This window comes from Dipteris shenzhenensis, chromosome 1 (assembly GCF_047967505.1).
Source record: "Dipteris shenzhenensis isolate YYH24624 ecotype China chromosome 1, Dip_SZ_1.0, whole genome shotgun sequence".
Taxonomy (NCBI): Eukaryota; Viridiplantae; Streptophyta; class Polypodiopsida; order Gleicheniales; family Dipteridaceae; genus Dipteris; species Dipteris shenzhenensis.
The window spans coordinates 35011325-35028174 of record NC_141596.1 but is presented as its reverse complement, the minus strand read 5'-3'; the positions used below and the strand labels follow the sequence as shown (position 1 = coordinate 35028174).

Genomic DNA, 16850 nt, shown 5'->3' with positions numbered 1-16850 from the left:
CCTCTTACATGATTATCTTGATTGTTCGCAGTTGATATGGTTGTTGATGAACATACATCTAGAGGAAGATCCCCAAACTCATCCATCATTGTTTTTAGGACAATTGTAGACTAACAATGATGAATAGTTGAGCTTCGTATCTGGATCAACAACAATAAAGCCTTATTTCATTAACATGATTAATCAAATGGAAGAATTGGTTGAATGCAAACTTGTTCATAACACAACATTCTAAGGATCTTTTAACATAGGGCCAAAGGATGTAGCATTGATGTCAAATATCTTCGAGAGAGAGAGATTGAATTTGGTGCTCGTATACAGCAAGCAAAACTTAGGATACACTTGACCAAAAGAAAGACTCACCTTAAATGCATAACAAGACTAAACAAGAAAATGTCACATTATTGAGATGAGGATCAACTTGTAAAGGAGAGAATGGAGGTTATGAACAAAGAGGCTAACTTCTTACAACAAATCTAACCTTTCATCAAGAGTAGGGTTAAGAAAATTTGCAAAAATCTTATGGTGATCTTAGTGAAACACTCCTAATTCGTCTATGGTAGTAAGGATGGCATAATGACTATTGCTAATCATGGTTAGCTCACTTGATAATAGGGTGGTATTAACTGCTTGCAAACACTAACTCTTTTGGGGCACATATAGCTTTCCTTGATTAGGACACTTCATTCAATGCTTAAGAGACTACATTCTAACCTCTTTATGTGGCTATTAGAATCTGATCCACATGTTGTTCTTGCCAAACACATAAATGTTGATTTTATACTAAGCAATGATTATCACCCACACCTCAATCGGCAATAACATTGTTAGTGCCACACGTGCATTAATTTTTTTCTCTGCAATGAATCAAGTGAATTGCAGATACAGAGAACGAATTTCAAAACCACCTTTTCTACATGCAGGGCTGATGCTAGCCATGCAGACAAATCATGCTTCCTCGTCTGAAGACTTGCCTCGCACTGACCATTCATCTCAAACAATGCACAACACAGATGCTTGTCTCAAAATAACAAGAGAAGCACAAGAGCCTACAGTACTTGACACACAATGAAGGCTTACAATCAAATGAACAAAACTTTCCATTTTGTACAAAGGGCCTGTAGCAGGCCAGAGAAATTTATAAAATCTCTTCAGAATGTTTACAATAATTACATGTTTCCTTTTTGCACACAGCAGGGGCAGAAAATTTGGAGAAGTTTTAACAAGGATTCTCACTGCATCTAGACTAATGTCTAAGGAAAAATGAGGCAAGAAGGCTGCTGTTTAACCATCAGGCAAGTTCAGCTGAAGAATACACATCTCTAGTGGGTTAGTACTACCTCGTATCCTCTCACAAAACATCTGGATGCCCCATTCCGGTATCAGGTAAAACATAGTTGTTGATTAGACTATAATACAATACTGTACTGCACACATAACATCGAGGATAAACAGTACGGCTTACAGAAAATACAAGCCCTCATCTGCTCGTGACCTCAAAAACCTAATTGAGGCTGGAAGGCTAGCTATGCAATGGCCGGAACACCACACCGTGAATCGCGGTGGGAACAGTCAAACCCTTCGATTCGAATGGATGGACTAGGAGTGAGGGATAGCCTGCTGCGAGATTTTGGATCAGTAAGGACCGTGGGTGGGGGAGACCTTGGATAACAAAACTGCACATCATGTACAATGGGATTACCAGCACGGCTGGGTGGTGAATCCAAAAAGTACGGGGGTGAGCATCCAAATTTTGGGGACTCGCCACAAACATTCTGTACAAGATAATACTAAATATGTTAGCCCACAATCATAAAAATGCAAAATTTGATTGTGTTTTCCTTGCTATTCATGAAAACTCAAGCATTAGTATCCAGACAAATGCAAAGCCCACCATGTTCAGGAAAATTTCCAGTATCTCGTATCCAGCCTCACATTCAGGTATTCGAGAAGAAGGGCTGTCAAAATAAAGACAATTATCAGTCATGAATCTGCAAACATATTTCACACTCATCATGTACATACAAAAGTGTCAAGTGGAATTTGTTGCATTATGATGCCCACAAGGTTACAAAGTAAAGACAATCATCAGTCATGAATCTGCAAATATATTTCACACTCATGTACAGACAAATGTGTCAAGTCGCATTATGATTCGCCATAATGTTACAAAATATCAACTCAGGGTCATATTAGCGTTACAGTTTCAAGGCTCTAGAATGCACATTGTATGCTTGCATTGCAGATCAGCCATCAGAGATTTTGTCATAGATGTTGCTCTACAGAAATGGCAGATGTCCAACAGACAACCTAGGTGGTTCTCAAAGAGTCATGATGATTCTAGCCAAGGCAAGGAGACTAAAGTGGTGAGATGACGAAGAAGAGAAAGCTGGAAAACATTGTGGTGGCATCGAAACAATGAAAACCGACAAGTTGGTAAAAGTGAAAGATTGCATCAAGAAGCCACTCTAGCTGTCTACGAATTGTAAACTTCCCAAGAACTCCTACAACAAAATTGCATACCTAGCAAGGCAGTAAGTTGGTAAAAGACCATTAGTTGCATTCCAATAGATCACCACTGCCACAAGACACCTTTGATCCAAGAGGAAATGGAGCAATGCAAATGAGGGGTTTCATAAACAGATCAGCTAACATGACGCTGTTGAGTCAATACTGCACTTGGAGTTTGCCAACTTGAACAAGACCCCAGGCATAATGCTATCAAGTGTCAATGTATTTAGTCTACCTGTGGGACCCCCATTCTTTATGGTGCAGATGCATCCCTCAGGGTGGTTGTAAGGGCCTGAATTTGTAACAACAATACTGAGTCCTTGCATGAGCTTGTAAAGCCATTTATGTATAGAAAACAGCCATATATTCAGTTCAGTGGAGGAAAGAGCTACAAAGTTTTGTTTGTGGGAGCCAATGTGAAGGAAGACATACTTTCAGGTAGATTTCTGATCGCCAAGTAGATTTCTGATCGGTATAATTACCGCCCTGATTGGAGTCAGCATATGCAAAAAGTTGTGGTGCATGATTAGAGAACATGAACCCCACAGGTGAGCCCCTGTACGAGGAGGACATGGGAGAGGATAATCTCAGAGAGGGATTGTGTCAGTGAGAATCCACGTGGGTGGAGAAGAAGGCTGCCACGGAAAGCGAAGCAGAGCTGCCACATAGGCAGCATGCAGGCTGCCATGTGGGCATGGGCATCATATGTGGCTACTGCACAAGCCTAGAAGAGGGCTGAGGAGGTAGCAACCGCAGCAGCACGTGTGGAGCAGCCTGTTTGGGGCTGCCAGCATACTTGTAGGCAGGGCATGTTGGCAGAGCATGCTGACAGGTCACCAGCAGCAAGGATCAGAGGACAGTGGACAGTCTGCATGGACTGCAGACTGGATTGGTTGTACAGGTGCCCAGTGGTCGGGCTGGCGGGTCAGTATGAGCACAGACTAGGGCAGCCCAGAGCATGTGTGCGTGTGCCCGTCTAGTGTGTGCGCTTGCACATGTGATTTCACCCCAAAAAAGGTGTGCACGCATGCATGCGTAAAGCTGCAGGAACAGATTGGTGGGTCAGTCGGGGGCATTCCAGAATGCACGCACACGTGAGAGAGAGAGAGAGAGAGAGAGAGAGAGAGAGAGAGAGAGCCCATGCAGACGCGGGTGAGGGCATGTGTGCATGCATGAGCACGCATGTGTGTGTGAAGCTGCAGGAACATACTTTTTGGCCGGTCTGGGGGGCATTTTGGCCCTATAAAAGGGCCCATGTGTGTGTGTGCACGCGCGAGTGAATAGACTAGTTGGCCAGTCTGGGAGGCATTCCAGCCCTATAAAAGGGCCCCATTCATATCTTTGCCAGCCTGCTTTGGAGCACACAGGTCAACAAAGTTAGAGGTGCACTGTGGAGGTGGGAGTGCCAATAGGGTTTGCCTATTTTGTGCATTCTATTTTGTTTTTGGCATGAGACATAGTGAGATTTGTTTACCCATTGAGTGATTCCTAGACATAACCTTCCACTACGGGAGGGTTGGCTACAGCAAGCAACCTCCATCTGTAAGTTTAATAGATGATACCTTCATGTTGCAACCCTTTAAAGTAACATAATACAAGCTTTGCAGCTCACCAGTGGGCTGCATCTGGAGCATTGAGGATTGGCTGAGTTTGGTTTTACTGGTGACTAGGTCACAACTGTGTGCAAACCCCATGAGAGACCCCACAGGTTTCTAAAATGTGAAAGATTACATGAAGAAGCCTGGCTATGATGAGATGTCATTTGTGTTTCGTGGTAGAATAGCAAACAGCCATACATTCAGTTTCAGTGGAGGTGATAGCTACAAAGTTTTGTTTGTGAGGGCTCCAACTTACACCTTCAAGTACATTTCTGATCTTCATGATCATCGCCTCCTTCAGAGCCGGCATACACAACAATACAGTCAAAAGAGAAACTATTACCAGTAATCATGGAAGAAAAGATTATTGATGACAAGTAATAGAGTAGAGATATTGGCAGTTGCACAGCCAATTTGCTGTAAATGGCACAGGCAAGTACAAACTTGATGAAATAGCAACAATGCACTGTTGAAGAGTATTATCACCCTTTGACTTGCTTCACACACACATACCACAGCAAAACTGCATTATACTTGGATAAACTCAATGTCAAAGCTGTATTCGTGATTCATGCAGGTCCAAGACGTTTAAGTGTGAACAAAGCTTTACACATTCCTCCATAGACTCTATTCTCTATGATATAGTTTCCAAGTTCTGAACTCCAGCTTCTTTTTTGTTTTAAAGCCTTTAAGCAACTAGTAGCTCAAGGCCTGGTACTTGAATTCCAGCAGAAGAGACATCACACAGGGCAGAGATGTCCCAGAACAATGAAATCCTGCTTCCAGTCAGCCCTCGAACTCTGCTCAAAAGCACTAGCAGTACCTTCTACGATCAAAATGATTTAAGGTGACAAAATTTGAGCATTAGATCAATTCAAAGTCAGAAGAGAACTTAAGAATGTGTAGGCAACAGTCTCAAAATGCAGGACCTTTCCTCACGAATTAGATCTAAGGTCTTCTTCAAACAGAACCGACCATTCAATAAGCATTAAAAAAAGCACGTAATCGAACTCAGTACTTTTCCGTACCTTTGCCACTGACGCTTAGGCTTGAGAAGCTCAGGAGCGCAACAAGAAATGAGAGGCATTCTTTGAGGCTTGGGACAAATGACTTCTTCACATGCATCAGCCTGAAGTCCAGCTCTAAACCTTCCCATGTCACTCATTTCCAATCTACTTTCGTTGGTGTTCAACACAGCAAGATGCTGCACGAAACTCAGATTTCTAACACACGTATCCAGTTTTGCCGTTACAATTTGTATGTACAAATTAATCCTCTTTTTATCGAGCCCTGCAAAACACAGCGTAGCTCGGTTCAGATTCAATACCACTGAAACTTATTCAGCAAACCAACATTTTCTGTAATCCGTCACACTTCATTAATTACCATCGAATGGGGAGGACGCAGGATTTGTTCGGCCGTACAAGGGCCTTCAAGACAAAACAAAAAGGGTGGGAACGCATAGTACGAATCGGACATTTCGGCGACAACTAACGATATTAAAAGGTATGATTGTTGGCCATTTTTACGACGACTGACGGGGTAAAACTCCATTTTTCTTCTATGCACAAAAAGCGAGTGCAGAAAAGAGAAACACACAACCATGGAGTAGAAAGGAAACGATTTTCATGCGCAAATTGACCCGCAGCTCTTCCGCCTGAAGCCACCGACACCTTTAGAAGCGATCAGCATGCCACAAATTAACATAGTTCTTCCTGGAGCTCTGTCTGTCTCTGTCTCTGTCTCTGTCTCTGTCTCTCTTTCCGCCCCCCCAAGCGTCCTTGTGCGCATTGGGGTTGATACTCCTGCAGTGTCATAGTCTTCCTCTGCTTCACAATCTCCGCAAGGCTCTCCTTTCTGTCTCAGTAAAGGCTATCCCTCAGTCTTCCTCTCCGCTACAATCTCTCTCTCTCCGCCGCGGTCATCTTCGAGTCTTTGCATAATAACACTCGCTGTCTACCTGCGCGAACAAGAACCGCTGCTCTCCCTCCGTGCCGCCGGTTCCGGCAATGAGAAAGGGGAGGAAAGGTCTCCGATTCCCCGCTGTTACGTTCCCTCTGGTGCGGTAGCGAGACTCAACGAATTGATAAAGCGACGAGAAAAAGGGGTGGAGGGAGTACCTGAAGAGGGGGAGGTGAGGAGGAACTGGAGAAGATGGAAGAAGCAGAGGTAGAAGAGAAACGGAAAAAACCCACAAATCTCAACCAAACCCGGCCCCCAACCAATCACCTCCCGCTACGTACTCCCGCTCCCAACAAACCTCTCCCTTGTATTTTTGTCCCCCAACTCCTCCTCCAATCTCCTCCCGCCACCTGTCCCACCGCCCCGCTTACCCCTTCTCGTCTGCCCAATCACATCTCGCCACGTGCACGTCCCATCCCACGTTCTGCTGCATAGGCTTTAGATATTTCATAAATAATAATAATAATGGATATTTCGTTAGATTTGGCCAACCCAATTACCAACCTTTGACGTTTGAAGGCTATTCTCTAGCCTGCTAAAAAAGATAGAAACATCACACCTAAACCTTACAAAACACTAAATCGAGATTTCCAAACCTGACATGCCATAAATCAGCCTAGGAAGTGTTTGCTACAGCCAATACCTTTTGATCATAAAGCTGAGCATCAAGCTTGTATAAGCCTCTGTCATATGTGCATGTTGCTACAACCTCATACCCTTTCTTTGGATCCTTGATCATGCATTGGTTATCCTGAAATTCGACCAACATATGTTGATCATGGGCAATGTTTGAAACTGAAATCAGATTTTGCCTCAAATCTAGAAAATACCAAACATCTCGAATATACTTAACTTTCCCATTATCAAGCTGAACGGGAATGTGTCCAACTCCGATGATGTCTTGAGAAGCATCATTGGCACATGTAACCTGTCTGCCATGAACAGGTGTGATGCTCTCAAACCACTCCTGGCGAGTAGTCATGTGCTTAGTAGCACCACTTGTCGATATACCATGTATGACTTGCAACAAGGGAAGCATCCCCTGATTGATTTTCAGCATTCAAATCCCCCCTGGCATCCATCTTCTCATTAAATGCAGCAAACACAAAATCTCTATCACCTTGGGCAAGATGAGCTTCACCATGTGCATTTGAAGCACGAGTTTCAGTGGGGGCAACAAAATTACTGCTAGAGATGTCCCTTTGCCTTTTCTTTTCATTGGTAATCCTTGAGTGGCCGACGTACTCCTATGCAGTCAAGAGTCTCTTCTCTAGCTACGAGTGGTTAGCGTACTAGCTCGACACGACAAGAGCCCAAAGCCGACTGGCGAGGCATTTGCTACTTCTCCAGCAAGGAGCATATTTGCTCAAATCTAGCAATGCATTTCTAAGGGGAATGGAACAAGCACTGGCAAATTCAAGCATTTTTGCCATCTTTGCCAAACGTGGGAACGGCCTCAAGGAGCCAATCCCCATGCATCAAATGTGCATGGGTCCCCAACTCTACATTATTCGGCGTCTAATAATCACTGAGTGAGTTGGAAATTCCTTGAGGCTCCATATGTCACTAGAGGAATCTCACCGACTCTGCTACAGAACTAGGACTACTAGTGTTGTAGAACAGAACAAATTTCCCATAGGAGGCAACCGATCACAAAGCGGCAAGACAAAGTGAATGGGCTATCTAGTGGACTAGTTCCACAAAATTCAAGGCGGGGGAGCAACTGGGTGCATGGAGCCTCTAAACAGACTCAAGGTCTTTGGATGTGTGGCTTCAACCGGTCCATGGGAGCCATCTTTGAGGATATATCTACCAAATTAGTGTCCACCTACGCACTCCTCACGTGAGGTTTAAATTCACAAAACAAAACAAAATTTGAGGTTTAACTTCGCTCACACCTTAAGGTTGTCACCTGTCAAAAAGGCAATTAAAAATTTTCCCAAATTTTCAATATCCTTTAGTGGTGCCTGTCAAATGTCCATAAAAGAGGCTATTTAGGATATTACCCATCAACTAGGGTGCCGATCAAGTCTCATCCTTGAACATTGCAAACCCAACAATGGCACACAACTCTCCCCCCCCCAACCCCCCCTTTCCCCCTCCTCTTTCCAAGGAATGCTCTATGCGAAACTTCACAGTACCAAGACTTATGTTGCTTTTAAACACTTATGCCTGTGCACACGTGAAGTGAGCAAAGATCCAAAGCTCTATGTTTGGGATAGACAATGACTTAACATATTTAGCATTGACTATATGGCTTTTCCTGATGAAAAAGTCTACATGAATATTCCCAGGTTACATGCCCAACAATACTATTGGCTATGGCTCACCTTCACATTCATTATAGTAAAAAACATTAAAGCAGCTATATATTGTTGTATAGTCTACAAAAAGTGAAAACTTGGACATTTCTATTATTGATATTCACTTTTGGAAGATCTCATGTGTGCACTTAAGCAAGTCTTCAGTCATGGGATGCATTTATATTTCATTAACCCAAAAGCATAGGTCACCACGATCTACAAAAATTCGTGTACATGCAGAAAAAGGTTGCCTACCAATAAATTTGAGAATACAGGCAAACAATTGTGGACAAGAGAATAAGAATATACTCTTCTGTGCATTTTGATCAATGCTAATCGCTCATTGAATCTTCAATGAGACTGAAGTTGGGTTTTTGTTGGTTGGACACACACATGAGGATATCGATCATGTATTTAGCGCACTCTCAAGAGAGCTAAGACACAAGGAGATGGAGATGATGGATGACTTGATAAGAAAATATGGGAGGCAAGTTGGTGGCCGCAAAGAAGGTATACTATGCTCCATGGTTAAAAGGATGTATGATTGGAAGAGATTTATTCTACCTTCCATACAAAAAGGTGGTGATGCCCTGATAGGTCATAGCGCTCCACACTACTTTCGCTTTTTCTTAAAGGATGAAAAACGAGTGCAGTAGCAACACTATTCTCTTGATACAACATGGGAGCTTGAAGAACCTTATAGTCTCTTAACTTCAATTCCGATGAGTAAAGAAATTCATCCAACATGGGCTCCTATAAAAGAATTCAGTGAGAAATCCAAAGGTGAAATAGAAGTCTTAAAATCTTTTATTACATACAAGGAGGAAATGCTGAAGAGATTTCTTAATTGGAAGTCCTCTTGGAAGGAACACACCGCTGTTGTAATTAGGAAGACCTACCAATTGATAAAGGACCTTGAGAAAATGTGAGAAGATGATGTTAAGAGAGAACGGCCTTTATTTTGGCCAAATGTTGGTAATGACTTGCACCCATCTTGTGGTCTCTTGGAAAATGAGTTTTAATCGCTGCTGCCACATCCATATTGTGGACCAAAGAAGAGAGAGTTTATGCCACAAATAGACATAGAAGTCCATTTTTTTCCTGCAGTTTGACCATCGGATGATGAACATGACAACATGAAGTTTTGGGTTGCAAAAGTGGTGGATGTGAGCATGGATGACCAAGGGAGAGCTACAACATTTACAGCGGTATGGTATGAGCCATGGGGTAGGAAGGAGAACCAAGATAACAATACATTATATACTAGTTGTTTGAAAAAGGAATGGGTCCCAAACCATGAAGCAGTTTCAAAGATTTCCACAGAGACAGTCATATATCTTGGAATTCAAGGACGAAGAAAACAAAGAAGCACATGTAGAAGAAAAAATAAATATCGCAACCAATCATTTCACACATTATAGAGTTCTTAAAGATGCTTGATAAGGAGGAAGTAGAAGGAGATAGCGCAAATGAAGAATGCCCATGATAACACCATTTAAGCATCAATAAAGATTGAAGGTGGCTGTGGTCAGATGAGAGTGAATGAAGATGGCACCCAAATGACAAGTGATGACGAATGAGACATTCAAACAAGCAAATGTTAGGATTGCCCATTTGTACTTAACTCATTGTAAAGATAGAATTAAATTATTGAAAAGGCCGTGACAGACTCCTTTGTACAAAGACTATTCTAGAGCAATATTTCTTGTAAACTTATGACAATGTAAAATTGCAAGTGTAACTATTGCTATTTTTTAGAGTACAAAAGAGTCTTCCATGTCTCTTGTCTATATAACCTTTTAATTTCTTGAATCTTCAAGAGTGTTATAGTTTTCTCCTAGTTTTTGGCATTTAATTTTATGTGCAGTTGCACGGATTAGATTAATTTAATAATTCTTTATTTTGTATTAAGTGATATTTCATGGATTTAAAATAATAACTCAAGGAATTTTTTAAACATGAATAGGATTCTTAAAGATAAGAAATACAAAATTAGGATTTAATAGTAGTTTTTGCATTATTAGTGCAACATTGTAGAGATATATTGTGAAATTTATTATGTGAAATGTTAGTGCCAGAAAGTAAACTTTGATTCTCGAATGATATTTTCATAAAGTAAACTTTCCATTTGAGAAGGATTTTTAGGATTAGTCCAAATGTAGACTCTGGAGTCCAAAATTAATGGAATAAGTGTTAAACCAAGCATCTGTGCCACTAAAATGAAACAAGAAAGAATTTCAGGCTACTCTCTTCAAGGAGTGAATGCCTGGCCGTCTACCCCTTTTCTTATCTGAAGGCAGCTCAACCATGTTGAAGTCACCTCCAATAATCCAAGAAGCTACAATGGGGGCCAAAGAGAGAAACTCCTTTTACATAAGGACATAGTCCCCTTTATTGTTGGGGTGTAAAGGTTGAGAAATCCAACTTTATGTTCCCCAATCATGAGAATAATTTACTAAGATCTAGAATGAATGATCACCCTGTGTCTATCAACCAAGGGGGAAAAAGACTACAAAATTGAAATGCATGTACCTCCCTTAGTGCCCAAGGTAGGTGACCAAAAGGTGTGTCTTAAACGAATTTTGTCTGACTTGGCACAATCTCTGGCATCCAATTTGTGGTCCTAAACAAAAAGAATACTAGTGGGGACCCCAATAACACCTGGATGGAGCTGATTACAAATCAACTGCCTATGGTGGTGATATGGCACACCACCTCATAAAGTAAACTTTCCATTTGAGAAGGATTTTTAGGATAAGTCCAAATGTAAACTTTGGAGTCCAAAATTAATGAAATAAGTGTTAAACCAAGCATCTTTGCCACTAAAATGAAACAAGAAAGAATTTCAAGCTACTCTCTTCAAGGAGTGAATGCCTCTGTGTCTACCCTTTTTCTTATATGAAGGCAGCTCAACCATGTTGAAGTCACCTCCAATAATCCAAGAAGCTGCAATGGGGGCCGAAGAGAGAAACTCCTTTTACATAAGGACACAGTCCCCTTTATTGTTGGGGTATAAAGGTTGAGAAATCCAACTTTATGTCCCCAATCATGAGAATAATTTACTAAGATCTGGAATGAATGATCACCCTGTGTCTATTAACCAAGGGGGAAAAAGACTACAAAATTGAAATGCATGTACCTCCCCTAGTGCCGAAGGGAGGTGACCAAAAGGTGTGTCCTAAAAGAATTTTGCCTGACTAATCTCTGGCATCCACTTTGTGGTCCTAAACAAAAATAATATCAGTGGGGACCCCAGTAACATCTAGATGGAGATAATTACAAATCAACTGCCTATGGTGGTGATGTGGCACACCACCAAGGCCTTGTATGTTCCAACTAATAGTCCTCATCAGTGCAAGGAAGTTTAATGGAACACCTTAGCTGACTTGCTAGCTGAAACAAACCTCTCTTGGGTAGACTCCTTCCTACCAAGGTGATGAAAATCCATGGTAGAAATAACCCCTACACCTTCAAAGGGGGATGCTCTATCAATAGGGATTCTTAGAATAGCATTCCCAAAAGTGGAGGGTACAAACTCTGTTGGAACATGGCTAAGCAGCAAGATGGGAGTGGAACAACCAAAACAATGCTTGTCCTTTATTCATGAGAGAAGTCCAATATATAGGCACTTGATACATACATGAGAGCCAAGCTCCACTAATTTCTCCATTGATTTCTCGATCACACCACACTCCTAGATTCACTCAATCACAACCTACTGACTGACACATCATTAGCCACACCTAACTTAGGCAAAAGCACACATTGATCGTGTACCCCTTGGTATAAACCCATTAATGAATTTGTCCTAACATACCCCCCCACAAATTGATGACCTCAACCCTAGCAGTAGCCCCATGGGAAACTTCATGGCTTGCCTAGCTCTAGTGACAACACTCATGATCCCAACCTGGCACCCACTCTAGCTGCATCAGCAGTAGACTCATTTGGGAATCCTCACCCCAACATGATATTTGGTCTTTTGGTTTACAATTGGGAGACTGAATAATGACTATGGCATGGGAAGTTCCCAGAGGTCTGACAAGGTGAATCTCACACATAAGATTAACAATCATTTAAGGGGGACATTCAAGGTAGAGAACCCTTATTGACCACACACACTAGGCTTAAAAAGACCAATATTGATTTGAAATAAAGTTGGATTCTTCTTGAGAAGCCACTGGATCTTTTGTTTATGATCTTTGACAATCCAAGTCTTAGTCTTTTGTTTGTCCTTTTCCTTATTGTTGGTGTAGCTCTTATTCTTGGTAAATGTGTAGCCATTTTACTTGTTCTTCATGGAATAACACACTCCCTTTTTCAATTGTAGCCAAAAGTGTTGGGAGGAGAAAGAGAACAACACAATATTCATAATTTTTGGACATTTTCTCTTGTTTTGGACTTTTTTTCCCAACCCAATCACCTCCACTTGATATTGACCTATTAGACTCAAAAAATGTTTTTTTTAGAACACTATATATATCTATCTCTACAAATTATGATATGTGGAAGCAAAGGTGCTTGCGTATAGTGAGTGAGAAAGTGAATGTGAGGGGGCCACATGTGACACACCCCTTAATATGTGGCCACATAGGGCTTGATCCCTACATGTCCACCTAATGCTTGAGCCTTCTATTACTAGCTAAATTTTAGTTATTTTTTAGATTCATAATTAATTCTTTAATTATTAATTTCTACTAATTTTTATTATTTTATTAATTATTAATTAATACTAACTAGTTTTTTGATTAATTAATAATTAATTTCTTAATTTAAACTGAATATTAATAGATAGAATTCAAGAGTGTTCATATCAACATAGAGGTGGTGTAAAGATACACTATGTTGGAAAATGATGTATAAGATCACCGAGAGAGGACCGCCACATAGGGACATATTTGCTCTTTGCTTCGGAATCTCTTTCTGAGTCATTAGACTTTGTTACTGCATCTTTAGTCGGATCAAGTCTACCCAAACAATGTTTGATATGTGCGAGGTTGCTGTCAGGGATCGTGATACTTTTTTCCACATCATACCCATGCTTCTTTTTAAGATTTCGAGTCCTTGATTTCCAACAATGGATGATGCTACTCACCTCCACTTCAGCCAAGCTCTCTTTATTTGGAACCTATTCCTGTTTCTTTTCCAAACAACCCTCATAAAGCTGTTTCATGGTATACCTCTTTAGGAGATTTTTTAATGGTTTGGGTTCATACCATAATGCTATGAATGTGCTAGGGATTCCCATTTCATCCCTTGCTATCTGAGCAACCTTTGCAACCCAAATTGGTCCCCCTTGGTCATCCAACTCTGATTCGAATTTGGATCTATTGCACAAATGGCAACAAAAAGTCCCTCTTGGATTTCATTGAATGGTACAAACTCTGGCAATGGCTTATCACCCTTCCTACCACAAAATTTAAGATGCAAAAGGCATTGCTTAGCGTCTTCCATATCTTCAGCTGTAGTGGACTCTCTAGCAAATGCAAAATCTTCTCTTGATTCAATTTGTTGCGGCCAAAATAGATCTGAGTATTCTATGCTCGGTAAATTTTCTTGCTCTTTTAGATATTTAAGAAGAGATTCGTTTGCCGTGATTATCTCCATATTTTTCTTAGACTGCTCTGGATATTTTTGCATCATACTCCTAACATGAGAAATGAATGCTTGCAAGCCTTTCATTTCATCCATGTCCAATGCTTTGTTTTTTGTGAGAACTAATGGAATCTCCTCCAAGGGGATTATTCGTTCTAGTAATGCATATGGCACACTCCATAAATGATTTGTGTCCACTGAGTAGTACTTCCACTGCATCATTGGAGTGTTGTCATGCATGCTAAACCAGAAGTAGTGTGGATTTGTGTGTCCACATAGTGCATCATCTCCTCGTTTTAAATGAGGCTCTATGAATGCTCTCCACTCTACCATCCTCTCCAAGATAGCCACTTCTGGCTCTTCCTTTTGAGAACCTCCGATTTTTTTCCCAATTCTATGTTTCATGTCATCCATTGTCAAAACATCCCTGGACTTCAACCCGCCAGAGATAACGCTAAATATTTGATCTATGTCTTCGTGTGTATGGCTGACAAGAAGAAAATCGACTTCCACTTGTTCAAATATTTCCAAACCAACTAGCATAGAGCACAAAGAAAAAATGTATCTATTCTTATTTTCTCTCTAGCAATTATCAGCCTACATATGCAAGATGCGAGGTAAACGTCCATGTGCATCCTTGACCTTTCGCATTGCTTTCATGATGGATGTTGCTACTTGGGTACTATCATGTTCATGCAAGCAATCAATCCATAGATCACAAAAGAGTCAGAATCCATGTACTAATACTCCACACAAGTGTGTTTTAAGTCCACGTTTACCCTCCAATGGAGGTGGGGTGTGTCTGAATGTAGGCAAAGTTGTTGTATTTTGATCCATGCCATCAATGGTGATGCACATAGACTTCTTGATATCTGAAATAGCTTCCTTCCTCCAAGAAGGATACACCATTCTAGCATCTTGCACATGACGTGAATGGATTTCTCTCCATCTTATATATTTTTCTTGACATTTCTCGCATTTAATGTGCCCAACGGCATTTTTCAATTCATCACATGTCTTGCATTTTAACATTCTTTGCTTTGATGGAGTCTTCACATTGCAAAATTGCCCACGCCAAATTTTGTAAAAAGTAGCTCTAGAAATTTTGCTCTCTTCTCTATCTTGTAATGTTTTGTTAATGGACTCTAGCACCACCTTCTTTGTCATTCCTAAAGGAGGATGATGTCGGCACATGACACTTCCATCTGGCATTGTTTGTGGAAGATGAGGTTGTGGCAATGCATTGTCTCCAAGGATTTGCTTTAAAGTTACGGCTGTATTCAAGGTGCTTCTTTGTCCTACTAACTTGCACACATTTCCATGAACTCTATGAATCACCTTATCTTTGACCTCTGCCCATAAGCCCTAGTAGGTACCATGTGATAATCCACCTAACACCTGGTATCCTCGGTTACATATGACTAGTTCATTAACCATTGGCATCAACCGAGGTTTGCATAGCGTTGTCTTTAAGATGTCTTTAGGTTGTTGAAGGAAGCAAGAAAACTTTTGAAGAAGATGATTATGTCTATTTGGCCTTGTCTTGCTCTAAATACCTACACGTATAGCCTCATAATCTTCCTTTGTAACTCTTCTAAGGCAAAGTTTCTTGTAGCAGACTTTCATTATAGTTTCTTGTATATTCTGTTTGGATAGCATTACATGCCTCTTGGGTTTTGGAATTGGTGCCATGATTCGTCGCCTCTTAACACTTGCTTTCTTTTTGAGCCTAGCAGATCTCTTTTCCTATTTGACATGACATCGTTGTCCATTTAAGACTGCATTTCTCCTGCATTTTCATTTGTGAAGTCAAATGTGGAATGGCCTTGAGAACTATTTGTTGATCTGTAATACCTTGAAAATGGCAATCTTTTAGACATTGAGTTCATTGAAGCCAATAGTTTCAATCCAAAAGTACGTTGTTGAAGCGGCTCCATTTTAGTGTGAACATGATGACCAATGTCTGAAACAATGTCTGAACCAATCTGTGTCCCACAAATTGCATCTATGTCTTCCAGCCTAGTGAGAACTTCATGGCCAATATCATTATTATCATCAATCCCAGTTATTGCCTTGCTTATTCCATAAATGGCATCGATAACCTCTACTCTTGTAAGTGCTTCATGACCAATATCACTAAAATTATCCTTGACTCTTGTTACTGCATCGCTTGTCCCACAAACAGCATCAATATCCTCTATTCCAGTAAGCACTTCATGACTAGTATCACTAACTTTATCATTGACCCCTGTTACTGCATCGCTTATCCTAAAAATATCATCAATATCCTCTATTCCAGTAATCACTTCATGACCAGCATCATTGCTTTCTATTAGCACATTACTTTCAGTTTGGGTGCCCTTTAAGTGTCGTCTTCTATTATTTGGGTAGTACATTAGACGTGTCATCCATCACATTGAAAGATACCTTTTTAAACACATGGGATTTCATGAACGCTACCCCCCAAGTGATAGTATTCTACAACTGTAACTGTGATTCACCATCCATTACACTTTGAATAATTCCTTCGCTTGTTAACTTAATAACCTTGATCATGCAAAGTATATTGTGAGCATAGCCCATAAATGTGCCAACTCCTAGTACTCCTAACCAAGACAAAATATCAACCTTTTCTCCCTCAAGAAAGGTTTAAAATGCAATATCATGAGCATGAAGAAGAGACTTTGGGATGATCTCATCCCAATCCCAAAGGAGTCATTGTGCTTATATGTCAATAATTTGACATTCTAGTAAGTCATCAAGTGTTTCAAAATCTCCTTGCAGATACTTCAAATCCACTTTGGGGTGAATCACCTTAGTGATTATTATCACACACCTTTTCTCACCACAATGTTGAAACTGACACAAGCTTATGGAATCA

The 16850-nt window shown here is 40.7% G+C and overlaps 1 protein-coding gene across 1 annotated transcript; it reads right to left on the bottom strand.

Annotated features, from left to right (window-relative positions):
* Nucleotides 1–1109: 1109 nt before the first annotated feature.
* Nucleotides 1110–16365, bottom strand: LOC147905744 (uncharacterized). Its single transcript, XM_087375660.1, has 6 exons — nt 15824–16365; nt 6576–6603; nt 6230–6344; nt 5138–5399; nt 1895–1958; nt 1110–1775 (listed from the first exon to the last, which is right to left on the bottom strand). The coding sequence occupies exons 1-6, from the start codon at nt 16363–16365 to the stop codon at nt 1527–1529; spliced, it is 1260 nt and encodes a 419-aa protein (XP_087231786.1). The 3' UTR covers nt 1110–1526.
* Nucleotides 16366–16850: the final 485 nt, after the last annotated feature.

Excerpts from the sequence above, each read along its gene's own strand:
- LOC147905744 (XM_087375660.1), bottom strand. The coding sequence starts at position 16,365 with ATGTACTACCCAAATAATAGAAGACGACACTTAAAGGGCACCCAAACT. Across the intron at positions 5,400-6,229 it reads CCTCACCTCCCCCTCTTCAG|GGCTCGATAAAAAGAGGATT; the intron begins GTACTCCCTCCA and ends TGTGTTTTGCAG. Across the intron at positions 1,776-1,894 it reads TGGAAATTTTCCTGAACATG|AATGTTTGTGGCGAGTCCCC; the intron begins GTGGGCTTTGCA and ends TATCTTGTACAG.